We start from the raw sequence: 17,358 nt of genomic DNA on the forward strand, positions 1-17,358 counted from the left end.
ATCTGTTTTCCTGTGATGTCACACTTCGATTTCTCTCAGAATACAGCCGCTGCGCTCTGGATCCAGACTGGATAGCTCTCCTAGCTGACTGCCTCTGGGTCCTCTTTTCACTCGCCCTTCCAGGTGCTGCTGATTGCCTCCAGATCCTGTCTTTGCTCACTCATCTAGGTATGCTGATTGTCTCCAGGTCCCCCTTTCACCTGCTCATTTCCCCAGAGATTAGATGTCCTAATATGGTCCAGGTGAAAATTGATGCAATCTGTTCTCTGATGTGCAGCATTTTTCTTATGTAGCCAAGATTCCAAACTATTTTGTTCTGCATTGAAGTGAACACTACACTTCATGAATCCCTGATATAGCTTCCAAGAATAATGATGCTTCATGTCAGTTAATTGCTGACCATATTCAACAATTATTGCTAATATTGTACTTGTTTCTTTCTCAGCAGAATGACAGCAGTCAAATGTCAAACCTTAGGGAGAGGTTGAAGGTTATGGTGAATGCCCTGACTAGCAAGCCAGATAATTTAGGCAATGCAAATGCAATCATCAATCAAGGTAAGGAAGTAATTTGAAGATGAAAAAATAAAAAGGGAATATATATTTTCTTAAACGTTCTCCTTGCTTTGTTTACAAGACAATAGCCCTAATAAAATATTTCAATATTTTTCCGAAAAGGCAATTTTAGCATTGACCCTATTTCTGTATCAGGGAAGGTCTCCTTCTCTGATGCACCATTCTAGTGGTCTAATATGAGGAGTGTCATGGAGCCGCTCCATTACAAGCAACAGGAAGTACGATTTCATACAGGTCTGAGGGCTAGCCTGGAGTTGCTTGACGCTGGGAAACCATATTATAGGTGCGAATGTAAGCACTCTGCAGTGCTTGGATAATGACTAAAGTCAACCTTGTTGACGCAAATTCATTCCTAATATTTAAAAAAAATCAAGATTTACACGCCTTTAAAGAGATGTAATTAGTGATAAGAGTAATGGATTTCAATTTTTTTTATCAGATGCCATAAACTGAAGCATAACCCCCATTTAAATAACCTAGAAAAATATCTGGATGGGGTGTAAGGAAAGAAAATTGATCCTTAACCAAAGAGAGGGGTGGGTTTTAAGAAGGATGGAACTAGGGTATATGGACATAGGAGATTAGAGAAGAAATACCAATAGACTGGAGTGGTTGAAGGAATGTGTTTCAGAGGTAGGGTGAGGTGGGGGAAAAAAGGACAAGAGTGGGGAGAGGAGAAGGAAGGGGTAGGAGGAAAGGGAGAGGAGGAGGGGGGCGGGGAGCTGTATCTGGACTGGCTAGTTTAAATTTCACTTTCCCTGATCTTAGGGAGATAAGTGGCATCTGAGTGACATGCTTTTACAGCCATAAAATGTTAACCTCTGGAACACCTCTGTCCTGACACAGGATGAGGACTGATTTTCCTGGACACACATTTTCTTCTTTCTGCAGAGGCAATCATCTGCATACAGCAGACAAAGATCTCCTATACACAACTAATTAAACATCTACCACTGCTACTTAAAGATTAGATAGAACAGTGGACTTTTGCCTGCCCATCATTGTTCAAATGCTCATACTTTTTTATTGCTTAAAAGGCTATTGTGTATCCTTGATTGTCAAGGAAATCCCCTCAATTTATCCCTGATTAATTGTATTGGAAGAATTCGTGCATTAGGTGCCAACCATCTGAGCCATGTTAGCACCCCTGATGGCTTTAAATTAGCGAATTGAGAATCAAGACATGAAGTAATACTTTCACTTCACAATTTCTGTTTCTTTTTAACTGAACGCCTTATACACATTCAGATAAAGAATAGTCTATTTATGTCTCCTAACAATGCCTTTCTGAGCCAGTAGCCTTGATGACTTGTATCTCCTTAGTTCACTTAAAAAATACTTTATGTACATAAGGCTTCATTGGTTTTTTTGGCAATTAGCCCTTTCAGTTATCCAGATTTCCTTTGATGGCCGGCAGAGGGGGGCGGAGGCTGACAGAGGGGAGTGGGGGTGGCGGCTGGCAGAGGAGAGCGGGGGCAGTGGCCCGAAAAGAAGGATATGAGAGAGAAAAAACCGAATGAAGTGGGTAATGCTGGAATGAGCGTGAAGTGGAGTGGTGTTGTGGAAGGGAAGAAATTTGAACTTGTTTTCACATATACTTTAGGAACCATTTTAAATTATTCTCAAATGTGTTTCAAAGCAAAAATAGAACACGTTGGTTGCTTCAAATGTAAAAAATACCAGCAGGTGTCAGTGGTGGTGTACTTGTAAAAATCAATTGCAATCTCATTCTTTTTAACATCTACACATGCACCTCTTCTAATGTATTGTGTAATAAAGGGAATAGATATTCTATATTGTTTTAGGTGCGTAGGAATGAAATGAAGTACAAAATAGAAGTGATCATTACAGAAATTGAACTACTTTTATAATTTTCAACGATTTATATTAACTTTGTCGGAGCTCTGTCTCAAACCATTTCTTAAAAACAGCCTGACAGATTTGTGAAGTCTACTTCTGTTCCATCAAATTAAGTTTCTTTCTGCAATTTAACTTCAAGGTACCATCATCTTGGCATTAAAAAATAATTTTGCAAATTGTATATTTTACTTTGCTCTATTGATGTATGTTATAGGGTTGATGTATGTTACAGGCTATCTGATAGTAATATCATTGCCTCCATTACTGTTTTGACTGAAATAGTATGGGAATTCATACAGGCTTTGGGGCAGGAGGTGGAGATGTTTATAAGGACTGTTTGTAGAGGGAGTTGTACTTTGTAACTCTTTTTAACGAAAGTTAGTTTCAATTTCTGCACAAATGTGTAGGAGTTTTTTTAAAAACAATTTTCTGTGAATATACCTATGAGCCTAAATTTCCTGGAAACTTTCAGCATAACAGGAGTCGTTCTGTTTCTTTCCCTGAGGAGCTCTGGACTTCCCATTTTTAGGCTAAAATATCTACAAATTTGTTCTTTCATTTGCACCAGTGAAATGCAACTTTACTTATTGCCGCAGCCTCGCTTCGCTTCTTCCTTGTGCAAAAGATCAGGGAATGCGAATTTCCCGAATGGGTGTGAATTTATGAACAAAAAGTTTTAGATGCACCAGTACCTAAAGTTATTTTCTGGTATTTATGCTGCGTTTAAAGAAAATACCTTCTTTTGTGTTTAAAAAAATATTTTTCCTTGCTGAGTGAGACCTGCACTTTTTGTATTTTTTTTCTCTGACGTTGGAATCTGTTACATTAAAAAGATAAAAGTTTCAACAGTTTTATTTTTGTGATTATGATGTGATTAAAGTGCATAAATGATAATTTGATGATTTTGATGCTATGAAAAGTTAAGTTTCAATCGGATATTTTCCACATTTTCTGGGTGGGTGGGACACCCAATTATTTATGCTGATTTCCATTGGTTTAACACTTTTAAAAAATGTTAGCATGTATGTTAATATTCTCTAGCAACTTAGACTGCATTTTCTTTTGGTGTAGAAACCGGTGGCAATTTCTGCATGATTTAAATTGAGGGAATTCCAACCTACCGTGTTGGTAGATAAATGTGCATTGATTTGGATTTTTTTTTTTGCAAGGTTGTTTATGTCAACTTTTAAGATACTGAACTCTGAAATGCCTTCGTGTGGTGTTTACCAAAATTAATAGCTACTAGACCATAGCTTTATGACCAATTTAGTTGCATATTTATGACCTGTAAGAAAGAAAATCATAACTTCCGGGCTGCTGTAACTTGGGGGGTACCCCAAAGATGTGCTGTAGACACCCCACCACCCCGCCTTGCCGGAAGTCCCCAGGTAAGGCTGAGAAGTTCAGACTTCCATTGGGCAATTGCCCTGCGATTGGAACCATCCAAAAGTGTGATTTAAATTGCAAATTGGATGGTTCTGGTGTTAATAGTTACCCAGGAACAGTTAGAATTAAAACCACTTCTAACTCTTGGGTAACTGTAGTATTGACCCTCTGACTGACCACCCGACTGTCTACTTGACCACTACCTGACATCACCCCCACCCGGCCGACCCATACTCCCGACCTTCCGAGCCGCCTCCATTGACCACCTGACCCCCATCCCATTGATCGACCGACCCTCGCCATCACCACCAATCCTACCCACTTACCTTACAAACCTACCACCTTCTTGGCTTCTGAAAGTGACTGGACCTTTAAACTTACTTGATTTACCACAGCTAGTGTTTTTTTTAAAAAAAGAGGGTGTGGATTCCTTACCACCAACTCTGCAGCACTCAACTAAAATCCTCAGGAAAGCACTGTCCTGCACAGTTCTCGCCCGGCCTGAGTCAGAAGGTCGGGTGAGAAAGCATTGGCTGGATTTCGATGTAGGAAACTAGGAGCCGAGTGGCAATCCAACTCTGCCACTCTGCGGCAAACTCTATTCATCACAGTCTTCGTTTTGTCAAAGCATCTGTTGTATGCAATGAGATTATGCTCTAACTACAATACATAATGCATACGTGCACAGTATACATGTGTATCCAGCAACAGTTCTAATATTGGTGAGGAGAAAGGTTATTTTCTTCCCCTATTGTAGCTGTGTGCTCATGTCTTTTTGAAATGATGGTTGATTTGCTGCTTCTGGAGCATCTGTAGCTCCCTGCATATACTGATTTGCATTATATTTTCGTTAATGGCAGCCATTTAGTTTAAGCTGCAGTGCTGCATTATGTACCGGAATTGCACTAAATATTAGGTTATATCAAATATTTCTGAAAGCATGCAATAGTTTTGAATTGAAATGGTTTAAAACTTGTCATTTGATATCTATATGACAGGAAATTAAGTTGATTAGATTATAGTTATTAAATGCTTTCACTTTAGGTATAAAATTTTCTTGATTTGGAGGAATTATGAACAAGGCTGGAATCTTGAATTTGTTAAATTGTTACTTATGTATTACTCCTGATGCCATGTGCTGGTGAATTTAGAAATAGGAGGACCAAGCAGATGAATGCATGGTTGGGGAGATGGTGTACAAGGAAGGGCTTTAGATCCTGGGATATTGGGACTGGTTCTGGGGGAGGTGGGACCCGTACAGGCTGGGTGGGTTGCACCTCAAAAGAGTCAGAACTAATGTCCTTGCTGAGTGGCTTGTTAGTGCTGTCGGAGAGGGTTTAAACTAATTTGGCAGGGGGAATGTAGCAGTAGAAAAGAGAAACAAGGCACACAAAGGATCTGGTGCAAGAAATAGAGAGTCATTTTGTGGGGTCAGATTAAGAGAATACAATAAGATCCAATTAACGTTTACAGCACATAGGTGTAAACACACGAAGCATGGTGAATAAGGTTGGTGAGCTGCAGACACTGCTAGCCACGTGGGAAAGTGCTGTAGTGGCCCACAAAAAGGTCAGAACTGGCTACTGGAAATTCCTGAATACAAGGTGTTGAGGGAAGGCAAGAAAGGAGGAGTGGCAATGTTCATGCAGCAGAATATTATATTTGGAGAGGAAGTGTGTCGAGGCAGGGCCAAGGATAGAATCTATTTGTTTAGAGTTAGACAAAGAAAGTGCCATTACACTGCTAGGTGTACTCTATAGGCCACAATTAACGGAAAAGGTATGGAGGAACAAATTTGTAAGGAAACTAAAAATGGAAGAACTAATAGAGTTGTGATAATGGTGGACTTCAATTATCTTAGTATAGACAGGGATAGTAATAGTGTAAAGGGTAGAGAGGGGGAAGAGTTTTTCAAGTCTGTTCAGGAGAGTTTTCTTAAGCCTTACATTTCTGGCCCAGTGAGGGAGGGAACAGCGTTAAATTTGATTCTGGGGAATGAGGTAGGTCAAGTGGATAAAATCATTAATAGGTGAATATTTAAGTGATCATTGTGCCATAAGGTTTAGATTAGCAATGGAAAAGGACAAGGAACAACCTAGAGTATACTTAAATGACTAGCACTAATTTCAGTGGGTTGAACCACATATGTCCTGGAAAAGTGGAATCAAAGATTGACAGGCATAACTATAATCAAACAATGGGCTATCTTTAAAGAGAAGGTGATTGGTGTACAATCAAGGTACATCCCCATGTGGGGGAAGGTAGGGCAACCAAAACCAGAGTTCCCTGGATAATGAAAGAGATACTGAGTAAGATGAAGCAAAAACGGGGGCATGTGACAGATACCAGGTTGTTAAAACAAGTGGGAACCAGGCTGAATTTAGGAAGTTCAGAGTGAAGTATGAAGAGACTGGCAGCTAACTCAAAGAATCCAATCTTCCTGCAGAAGCATATAAATAGTAAAAGCATTAGGAAGAGGAGGGGTGGACCGATTCACAACCAAAAACGGGATTGATGCATGGAGGCAAAGAACATGGCTGAGATGCTAAATAAGCATTTTGCATCGGTCTTTACCAAGGAAGAGGATGCTATGAATACCATAATAAAAGAGATAGTTGAAATATTAGATGGGCTAAAAATTGATAAAGTGGAGACACTTGAAAGGCTGGCTGTACTTCAAGTTGATAAGTCACAAGGGCTAGATGGTATGCACCTGAGGGTGCTGAGGAAGTAAAAGTGGGAATTGAAGAGATTCTGCCAAAAGTCTTCCAATCCTCTTTAGATGCAGGGAGGGTTCCAGAGGACAGAAGAATTACAAATGTTTTCACCCTTGTTCAAAAAAAAGGCTGCAAGGAGAAATCTAACAAATACAATCCAGTCAGTTTAACCTCGTTGGTGGGAGAGCTTTTAGAAATAATCTGGGGCAAAACTAGCAGTCACTTGGACAAGTGTGGATGAATTAAAGAAAACCAGTGCTGATTTGTTAAAGGCAAATCATGTTTAACTAACTTGATTAAGTTTTTGATGTGATAACAGAAGGTTGATGAGGGTGATGTGGCTGGTACACATATGGACTTCCAAAAGACTTTAGATAAAATGCCACATAATAGACTTGTCAGTAAAGTTGAAGCCCATGGAATAAAAGAGACAGCGGCAGCATGGATACGAAGTTGGCTGAGTGACAAGGAATTGAGTAGTTGTATTTGGACTGGAGGAATATATACAGTGGTGTTCCCCAGGGGTCAGGACTGGGACCACTGCTTTTCTTGATTTACAATAATGACTTAGACTTGGGAACAGGGCATAAGTTCAAATGAGACAATGCACAGAAATATTGTCACAATATTGTGAGGAGGATATTGATGGAATTCAAAAGGACATGGGCTGATGCAATGGGTGGACAGGTGGCATATGCAATTTAACGTAATAACATGATACATTTTGGTAGGGAGGAGGAGAAGCAATGTAAACTAAAGGATACAATTGTAAAGTGCATGCAGGAACAGAGACGTTGGGTTATATGTGCTCAAATTGTTGAAGGTGGTAGGACAGGTTGAGAAAGTTTCTACACCACTTTACAATTGTATCCTTTAGTTTATATTGCTTTTCCTAGTTCTTCCTACCAAATGTATCACTTTGCATTAAGAAGGCTATGCGATCCTGATCTTGATAAATTGAAGCAAAGAGTACAAGAGTAAGAAAGATAACGATGAACCTTTATAAAACATTGGTTTGGCCTCAACTGGAGTACTGTGTCCAATTTTTGGTGCCACATTTTAGAAAGGATGTGAAGACCTTGGAGACTGTGCAGAAAAGATTTACAAGAATGGTTCTGGGGATAAGGGACTTTTGTGGCTAGATGGAGAAGCTGGAAGAAGTTGAGAGCAGAATTGATAGGTGTTCAAAATCAGAGGGATCTAAACAGAGTAGGTGGAGGCAAACTGTTCCCATTGGCAAAAGGGTCAAGAACCAGAGGAGACAGGTTTAAAGTGATTGGCAAAAGAACTAAAGGTGGCATGAAGAAAAACACTTTTTAATGTAGTGAGTGATTTAAGATTTGAAATGCACTGCACGGGTAGACAGAGATTCAAGCAAAATACTGCGGATGCTGGAAATCTGAAATAAAAGCAGAAAATGCTGGAAAAACTCAGCAGGCCTGACAGCTTCTGAGGAGAGAGAAAAAGTTAACGTTTTGAGTCCATGTGATTCGCCTTCAGAGCTAAAGAAGAGTCATACGGACTCGAAACGTTAACTTTGTTTCTCTCTCCACAGATGCTGTCAGACCTGCTGAGTTTTTCCAGCATTTTCTGTTTTTAGACAGAGATTCAGTTGTGGCTTTGAAAAGGGAACTAAATAAAAACCTGAAGGAAAAATACTGCAAGGCTCCAGGAAAAGAGCCAAGGAGTTGGTCTAACTAAATTACTCTTGCAGAGAATTGGCACAGATGGGATGGCCTGGATAGCCTCCTTCTATGCTGTAATCATTTTATGATTCTATGATCATTGTATATAGTAGTCTTCAATGTCGCTGAACTGCTGTAAAACATAGTTTCCTTATTGTTCATTCTGTGAGCTTGCCTACTCTTTGAATGCCTTTTCGTTGAACAGAGTAGATATTTGCATTACCAAAGCATTATAATTCCCATCGCATTTTTATCCTCAAAGTTTTGTTCTTTGAATGTAAGTGTATAGTATATTAAACATTTAAGAAGATCCACAAGACTCTTGAGTCTAATTGTATTTAGTCTTGGGTCTTGTGAAAGCTTTTCTAGGGAAGGTAGTAAATGCATAAGCAGACAAATTCTGCAAAAATACTGTCAAGCGAACTGAAAATTGAATGTGATTTAATAAATTTATTGTATTGGAATTGTTAAATGAAACCAATATCAAGAAAAAGGTGGAATGTTAATGTAGGCGAGAACTTAACAAGAACATGCATAATTTCTCTAAGTAAATGCAGTGTATTTTCAAATGGTGTTGCCTTTTGTAAAAGCTTATTATATTGGTTGAAAATCTAAACTAATTTTAAACAATTTTGAGCCATAGACGCTTCAGGCAAATAATTTTTTGTGCTTATTTCATAAAGGGTTGACTAAATTTTCCCTTAAATTGATTGTAAGTGAGATTTTCTGAAATTCTGCTTTATAATAGAATTATAATCACATTCTCATGAGGCTCTCCTCCAATGCCAGCACGCCTACCTCACTTCATGAATGAAGAATTTCTCTTCCAATATCTCTCTTTTTGAAGATGAGGTGAATTTCTAGTAGAATGCCCATGGTATGCTCATTAGTTTTGTCACAGCCTCTTGAGTGGTAGAGGTATGGAAATTAATTTCTTTCCCTTTCTCTGCTTTGAAGCTTAAGCTCCATATCAGCGAATGAAACAACAGTGAAATACAAAGAAACCAAAAATGGCTGAATGATGAGAACTCCTAAATACCACTAAAGCCTGGACAGCTTTAATACCTGTACACCTGCAGGACTAAGCTGTGCTCCATGTTTAACTGCACAGTAATAAATGATTCAACATATCAGAATTTATGGGGCCAGAAAAACATGTCACCAAGTACAGAATGCCCTTAATTCAAAAGTTACTTCATTCAAATTCTGTTGAATCAATTCTGAAGCATTAAATTCCCACTTTTGTGTTAAATGGTGGCCAATTTTAGCACTAGCCAACTTCAGATTTTTAGGAGTAGGTGATCCAAATCAAGATTGATCTATGGAACACAATGGATCTTAACATTGCATTTCACTACTCATTGAGAACATTACATGAAAATTTAAGAGTAGATAGAAATTTGGTGTAGTGAAAAAAAAAATGGTGATTTGGGTTTAAATACACTGTAATTTTAAATTTTGATGATAGGTCAATGCATCTTTAATCATACTCAGTTTTCTTTGAAAATTATTGCAGAATATGCAAATTTCAAGTGTTCATCAAAAGTGGTATTCACATTTTACTACTAGAAATTAAGTTGGTGTACGAACAGTACAATAAATTAGTACTGAAAGGCATTGCAGATTTCATTGAAAAGAAAAGCGATAAAATTCAAGTTACTCAGTTCTTGGCTGGTGAACTTTTGGTATATCTAGATTTTGCACTAGACTAAGAATTGCCAATTGTTGTCGTCATTATTAGGAGATTTCTTATCCACTTCAATGGCAACTGCCTAAAGACGCTGCCCAAGTTGGTGGTAGAGGCAGAAACTCTAAACTCTTTTAAAAAGTACCTGGTTCTGCACCTTAAGTGCTGTAAGCTGCAGGGCTATGGGCCGGGTGCAGGAAGGTGGGATTAGAAAGGGCACCTGGGTGTCCTCGGGCTGGCATGGACAAGATGGGCCGAATGGCCTCCTTCTGTGCTGTAACTTTTCTATGGTTCTATGGCTTCATTAAATGTCTTTCAGTTAGGCTTTTCTTGGGTGGACAGTCCAACAAGTGCCTGCAAATGCACTTCAGAAAATCATACCTCCACTTCTGGTTGATCTAAATTGAATTACTGTTCTGGTGGTTATGGGAAGGGGTGTTTGAGATGGGCATTTTTCCTTCCAAATCCCCAACAAAATAACATTTCTTTTCAATACCTGAACAGGAAAATCAAAAGCTAAATCTGTTTTAGTTTCCCCAACAGCTTGCCCTTAAAATAATTATACTCATGTGTACTTTTAATTAGAGCCACTGGTCCTCTTTCCCCTAGCTCACTGCTTTGTATCATAGTTTAGATGCTGCTGAGAAGGTAATTGGGTATCCATGCAAAACCCAAAATGGACCAGGGATCAGACCCGGAATCTTCATGGGTGATATGCTTCCGTACCACGCGGCTTTGTGCATTTATCCACTGAGCTATCGCAGAGAACTCTAATGTTCTGGGATATGAGTGTGCTGTATATTTGTCAAATTTAATTCCGTAACTAACTTAGTTGGGGTTTCCTCTCAGGGGTCGAGGATGACTTGCTTCCACTCTGGTTTGATGGGTTCTGAGATGGCTGATAAGTCCAATATGCAATCTGCAGACCCTGGCACATGTGGGACAGGTTTGGCTTGAAGGGTCAGGTAGATGAGGTTCTTGGAGTTTGTGCACTCTGAATCTTCCTGACAAAGTCTTTTGATGTGTTTGGTGCCTTCCTGAATGAACCTTCCCAATTTTGATTGGTCCCAAACCAGATACTCCCAAGTGTCACCAGGGATGTTTGATCTTTTCAGAGTTGCTTTGAGGATATCTGTAAAGCATTTTTGCTGCTCTCCTTGGGAGTCTGCAGCTGAACCTGAGTGCAGAGTAGAATAGTTGCTTCAGGGGTCTGGTATCAGGCAGACGAACGACATGTCCTGCCCAGTGAAGCTGGTTTTGAGTAATTAGCACCTCAATGCTGGCATATTGGCTTGAAGAGGATTATGCTGTTATACCCCATTTCTTGCCACCAGATTTGGAGGCAAACAAGTGCAGCTTTGGAGCCAGTGTTTCAGTGAGCTGCAAGACTAGGGAAGTAAGAAGGGTTTTAAACTGAATAGGGGGACGAGAGAACAAATTTGGGAAGATGTGGTAAATCAAAGAGTAGAGAAAAGATGAGAGATAGGTATTAATGTGGAAAACAATAAACAGGCTGTGACAGGAAGGGACAGAGTACAGGAAGTACAAATCTAAGAGTAAATCATCAGATAAGGCTAGAGTTACAAAAATAATAAAAGCATAATACTAAAGGCTCTGTATCTAAATGCATGTAGCATTTGAAACAAAGCAGATGAACTCAGTGCAAATAGAAATAAATAAGTATGATTTGATAGCCATTATAGGAAAAGTTGGAGGGGGGTAGCTCTGTTAATTGAAGATGGTATTAGCACATTAGAGAGGGATGACCTAAGTTCAGGAAATCAGGAGGTAGAAATGGTTTGGGTAGCGATGAGAAATGAAGAAGGTAAGAAGTCACTTGTGGGAGTGGTGTACAGGCCCCCTAACAGTAACCATAGGGATGGGGTATAAAGGAAGAAATAATGGAAGGAAGAAATAATGGGAGCTTGTCAAAAAGATACGGCGATAATCATGGAGAATTTTAATCTGCATATAGATTAGGAAAATCAGGTGGACTGAGGGAGCCAAGATGAGGAATTCATAGAATGTTTTTGAGATAGTTTCTTAGAACAGCATATTCTGGCACCAACCAGAGAGCAGGCTATACTAGACCTGGTATTGTACAATGAGATAGGATTAATTAATGACCGCATAGTGGAGGCGCCCCTAGATAGTAGCAATCATAATATAATTGAATTTTACATTCGGCTTGAGGGAGAGAAAAGTGGGTCCAAGACTAGTATTTTAATCTTAAATAAGGGCATTTATGAAAGCACAGCTGGCTAAAGTGAACTAGCAAATTAGATGAAGTGATAGGTCAATAGAGTGGCAAACATATAAGGGAATATTTCAAAATACACAATAGATACATCCCAATGAGAGAAAAAATTCCAAGGGGAGGATCCACCATCTGTGGTTAACTAAAAAAAAAATATAGTAGCAAACTTAAAAAACATATAAGATGGATGGATTGTGGGTCAGAAAATTAGACAGAATATAAAAAAGCAGCAAAGAATGACCAAAAGATTGATAAGGAAAATTAGAAAGCTAGCTAGAAATATAAAGATGGATGGATAGTAAGGTTTTCTGTAGAATTTTTTTTTAAATTTAAAAATGTTTTAAATTTAAAAGTGAGCATTAGTCCTATAGAGTGAGAGACTGGGGAATTAATAATGGAAAATAAGGAGATGGTAGATGAATTGAACTGGTATCTTGCATCGGTCTTCACTATAGAGGATACAAGTAATGTCCCAGAAATATCTAAATCAGGAAATAGAAGCGAGGGAGGAACTAGGGAAATTACAACCGCTAGAAAAGTGGTACTGAGAAAACTGTTGGAGCTGCGGGCTGACAAGTCCCCAGGTCCTGATGGACTTCATTCTAGGGTCTTAAAAGAAGTGGCTAGTGAGGTAGTTGATGTGGAGAGAAAAACAGAGTTAACATTTCGAGAGAAAAAATAATCCAATTAAATATTTCTGGGAAAATGCCGGAAATTCCTCAAGACTCCAAGTCATAATTGCTCATTGCACATACACACCTAATTAAACTAATTTCCTCTCTGAATAGCCTTAAAGAACTATTTCTTTCATCAGGATGCATGCAAAGTCACGGCTTTTTCTATTGCATTCTCGTAAGCGCCTTGTCTGCCAATAAGTTTACTGATCACTCTCTTGAAAGCTATAACCCTCCACTTCTACTGACTAATGTTCTTGAAACGTTAACTGTTTTTCTCTCCACAGATGCTGTTAGACCTGCTGAGTTTTTCCAACATTTTCTGTTATTGGTTCAGATTTCCATCATCCACAGTATTTTGATTTTATCTTGAGATAGTTGATGCATTGGTTTTAATTTTCCAATATTCCTTATATTCGGGGAAGGTTCCATTAGATTGCAAAACAGTGAATGTAACTCCTTTATTCAAAAAGGGAGGAAAACAGCAGGAAATTACAGGCCAGTTGGCTTAACATCTGTCACAGGGAAAATGCTAGAAGCTATTTTTAAAGATGTTATAGCAGGGCACTTGGAAAAATTCAGGGTAATCAGGCAGAGTAAACATGGTTTTGTGAAAGGGAAATCATGCTTAACCAATTTATTGGAGTTCTTTGAAGAAGTAAATATATGCTGTGGATAAAGGGGATAGAAGGTGCCACATCAAAGGTTATTACAAAAAAATAAAAGCTCATGGTTTAGGAGATAACGTATTGGCATGGATAGAAGATTGTTTAGCTAACAGGAAACAGTAGACTTAAAGGAGTCACTTTCTGGTTGGCAAGATGTAACGAGTGGTGTGCCACAGGGATCAGTGCTGGGGCCTCAACTTTGTACAATTTGTATAAATGACTTGGATGAAGGAACAAAAGGTATGGTCGCTAAATTTGCTGATGACAAAGATAGGTAGGGTAATAAGATGTGAAAAGGACCCAAGGAGGCTACAAAGGGATATAGATAGGTTAATGAGTTGACAAAGACCTGGTCAATGGAGTATATGTGGACAAGTGTGAAATTGTCCATTTTGGCAGGAAAAATAAAGTATATTATCTAAATGGTGAGAGATTGTAGAGCTCTGAGGTGCAGAGGGATCTGGGGATCTTAGTGCATTTTTTAATTCATTCACGGGATGTGGCTGTCGCTGAATAAGCCAGCATTTATTGCCCGTCTTTAATTGCTCTTGCACTAATTTGTTCAGAGGGCATTTAAGAGTCAACCACATTGCTGTGGCTCTGGAGTCATATGTAGGCCAGACCAGATAAGGGTGGCAGATTTCCTTCCCTAAAGGATATTAGTGAACCATGAATTATAAAAGGCTAGTATGCTAGTATTTAAGGAAGGATATAAATGCATTGGAAGCAGTTCAGAGAAGGTTTACTAAACTAATACCTGGATTGTGCGGATTGCCTTATGAGGAAAGGTTGGACAGGCTAGGCTTGTATCTGCTGGAGTTTAGAAGAGGCAACTTGATTGAAACATATAAGTTCTTGAGTCCTGACAGGGTCGATATGGAGAGGATGTATCCTCTTGTGGGTACTAGGAGCCATTGTTTAAAAGTAAGAGGTCACCCATTTAGGACAGAGCGAAGAAATTTTTTCTCTCAGAAGGTTGAGTGTCTTTGCAACACCTCTTCCACTTTCTAGGAAGAGAGTCTTTGAATGTTTTTAAGGCGGAGGTAGATTCTTGATAAACATGGGGATGAAAGGTTATTGGGTAGATGGGAATGTGGAGTTGAGGTTACAATCAGATCAGCCATGATCTCATTGAATGGCAGAGCAGGCTTGAATGGCCAAGTGGCCTACTCCTGCTCCTAATTTGCATGTTCATATGTTCATGTGTAGGATCTTGCAAAGGCACTGCTGGTGGTACTTCTCCAGTGCTTTGAGGTGCCTGCTGTAGGTTGTCCAAATTGCTGAAGCATATAGGAGCCCAGGGATCACTGCTGAAAAAAAAAACCCGTGAACCATGTGGAAAGTGTATGTACGTTAACAGCAAATGAGCATGGGATCGGGTCTTACCTTGATGACCTGTAAAATTAGTTAGTATGCTGATGCCACCTGGGCTTACACAAGACAAATAGAAACTTGGCACTGGAGGGCTGCTGATGCCTGTGGAACTGCTTCCAAGCATGAATCTTGGGGAACAAAAGGAGTTCTTTCTGAGACATATACAATTATGAATGGAATGTACAGACTGATTCCAAAAAAATGGTCAGCAGTAATATAAGCTTTAGGACATGTGAACATTGGTTTAAAATAGGATAGGAAAAGTGAATACATTTGGGATATAACGTCATAAGAATGTGTGGGTTAGGCAGTAGAAGTGGAGGGTTATAGCTTTCAAGAGAGTGATCAGTAAATTTATTAGCAGACAAGGTGCTTACGAGAATGCAATAGGAAGTAGAATGCAATGTGAAGACTTTGCATGTATCCTCATAAAATAAATAGTTCTTAATGGCTATTCAAAGAGAAACTTAGTTTAGTTAAGTGTGTATGTGCAATGGGCAATTATGACTTGGAGTCTTGAGGAATTTCCGGCGTTTTTCCTGAAATATTTAATTGGATTATTTTTTCTAAGTGAATTAGAATTAGGATGGGCCGTCTATAGATTGTACTGCTTAACATAAGGATGTGCCAAATCCCACTATCATACTGTTTATTCATTTGGATGTAGGGGAAATAAAAGCCCTATTTACAATAGAAGAGAATACAATATCTGTTCCAGTAGTGAGAAAATTAAACACTAATTCCTCCTCATTATTGGCAATAGTTTAAACTGTTGAGGAAAAAACATATAATTGAACTTCAGAAGAAAGGCTTGCTTTTAAAAAAGAACAGCTGGGTTAATGAGCAGCCCTGCTACATCCTTTGTAAAGTGGTGTGTTAAGCATGAAAGCATGATGAGATCAGAGGTGACCATACAGCAGGAGTCAGACGACATAACCTAAGAATATATAATTGATCTTCCAGCTAATTAAGTTGAGAGCTGATGATGCTTGAAAATAAAGGGTGGGAATTTCACTTTGCTTTCTCAGACACTAAGTACCTGCAGGTTTGATCTGGAGTAAGCAGGCATCAGTGGAATGCAGTGCATGTTCACAGCTTTCTGCTATCACCTTTTTTAAAAAATAAACATTTGATCTTGCGTTCTGAGATATTTGGTGTTCAAAGGCCAAGACCTTACAACTAATTAAAGCATTTTTATTTTTTTCTTATTGGAAGCTAGTGTAGATTTTGATCAAAGGCTGTCAGTTGTGTTGAAAGAAGCAACAGAACTGTGTGATAATGAGCCTTTCATGTGCTAACTGTGATAGCATTGATAGCTGCTGGGTTTCAAAAGCATGGAGTGTCAATTAGGCTATTTATGTTGCCAGTGCAAACTGGTTCATCATTAGGCAGGCAGTCATATCAGCTGTATATAAAAGCAAACAGACTGAAACGAGCAAAATAGTGAAGACGCTAACAAAATGATCGAATTCTCGGGTGGGGCTTATTCTCAAATGATGCTGTGACACATTTTGTTGTTTGGGGAGAGGGTGGCTAGACTACAGGATTTTTTCCATAATTCCCACATTGAGTTCCTGAATTTAGCCAGGTCCTCAGTGGAAGTAAGATCACAAAGTAAATACAAGTAAGGGGGGGATCCATTCAGCTTACCTTGGCTCATCCATTCAGAATAAAAAGAAAATTGGATATGGTCATCTAACTGTAGCCTGAAGAAATGGTCTGCCACTTATGGTAATAGAGATTCAAAGTGTTGATAACACTGCATGAAAAATTTCTTCCACCACTGTTAGCCTATGCCTCCTTGCTCTGGTGCGTTGACTTATACTTCCACAGTCTGAGGAATGGAAAATTTGAGGAGTAGAATGGAGAACAAGGTAGGGTTAAAAGATTTTATCAACTATTGCTATTCTTTTCAATCTCCTACTGACTAATTTAACAGCAGAAATAGCAAAAACCGGAGAGAAAATAAATTGCCTGCCTGAAAATCTCAATTTAACCAAAATCTCTTATGCAGTTCTGGAAAATTGAACTTAGGTGGATAAGAGGAAAAAGCAAAAGACACCAGTTTAAAACTGGATCAAACTGAAAAAATAAATTCAAGGTTAAAGGGGAGAGTTACACAGAACTAAATAAAACTAGGCAAGAAAAACAGCAACAGTGCAATTAAGATTATAATTATGGTCAAAAACTATAGAATAAATTCAGTAATCCTTTACAACAATGACTTATTTATATAATGACTTCAAGGTAAAACATCTCCATGCGCCTCATGGTAACACCAAACAAAATTTGACAAGCTTCATAAGATACTGAGGCATATAACTGGAGACCTAGTCAAAGAGGTAGATTTTAAGGATAGTCTTAAAGGAGAAGAGAGAGGTGGAGAGGTTTAGGGAGGGAGTTCAAGAGCTTGAGGTCCAAGCAGTTGCTGAAGATACAGCTGCCAATGGTGGAGCAATTAAAATTGGCGATGCT

The 17,358-nt window shown here is 38.9% G+C and overlaps 1 protein-coding gene across 6 annotated transcripts in view; it reads left to right on the forward strand.

Annotated features, from left to right (window-relative positions):
- Window positions 1-17,358, forward strand: part of efcab14 (EF-hand calcium binding domain 14) — a 90,129-nt gene that overhangs the window by 58,251 nt on the left and 14,520 nt on the right. For 3 of the 6 annotated variants that reach the window (XM_078561230.1, XM_078561234.1, XM_078561232.1), the window contains one exon: window positions 446-557. In XM_078561230.1, coding sequence (XP_078417356.1) covers window positions 446-557 — 112 coding nt within the window. The remainder of the gene's footprint in view (window positions 1-445; window positions 558-17,358) is intronic. The other 3 variants (XM_078561231.1, XM_078561235.1, XM_078561233.1) reach the window with 1 other exon arrangement.

This window comes from Cetorhinus maximus, chromosome 17 (genome assembly GCF_964194155.1).
Source record: "Cetorhinus maximus chromosome 17, sCetMax3.hap1.1, whole genome shotgun sequence".
NCBI classification, from domain to species: domain Eukaryota; kingdom Metazoa; phylum Chordata; class Chondrichthyes; order Lamniformes; family Cetorhinidae; genus Cetorhinus; species Cetorhinus maximus.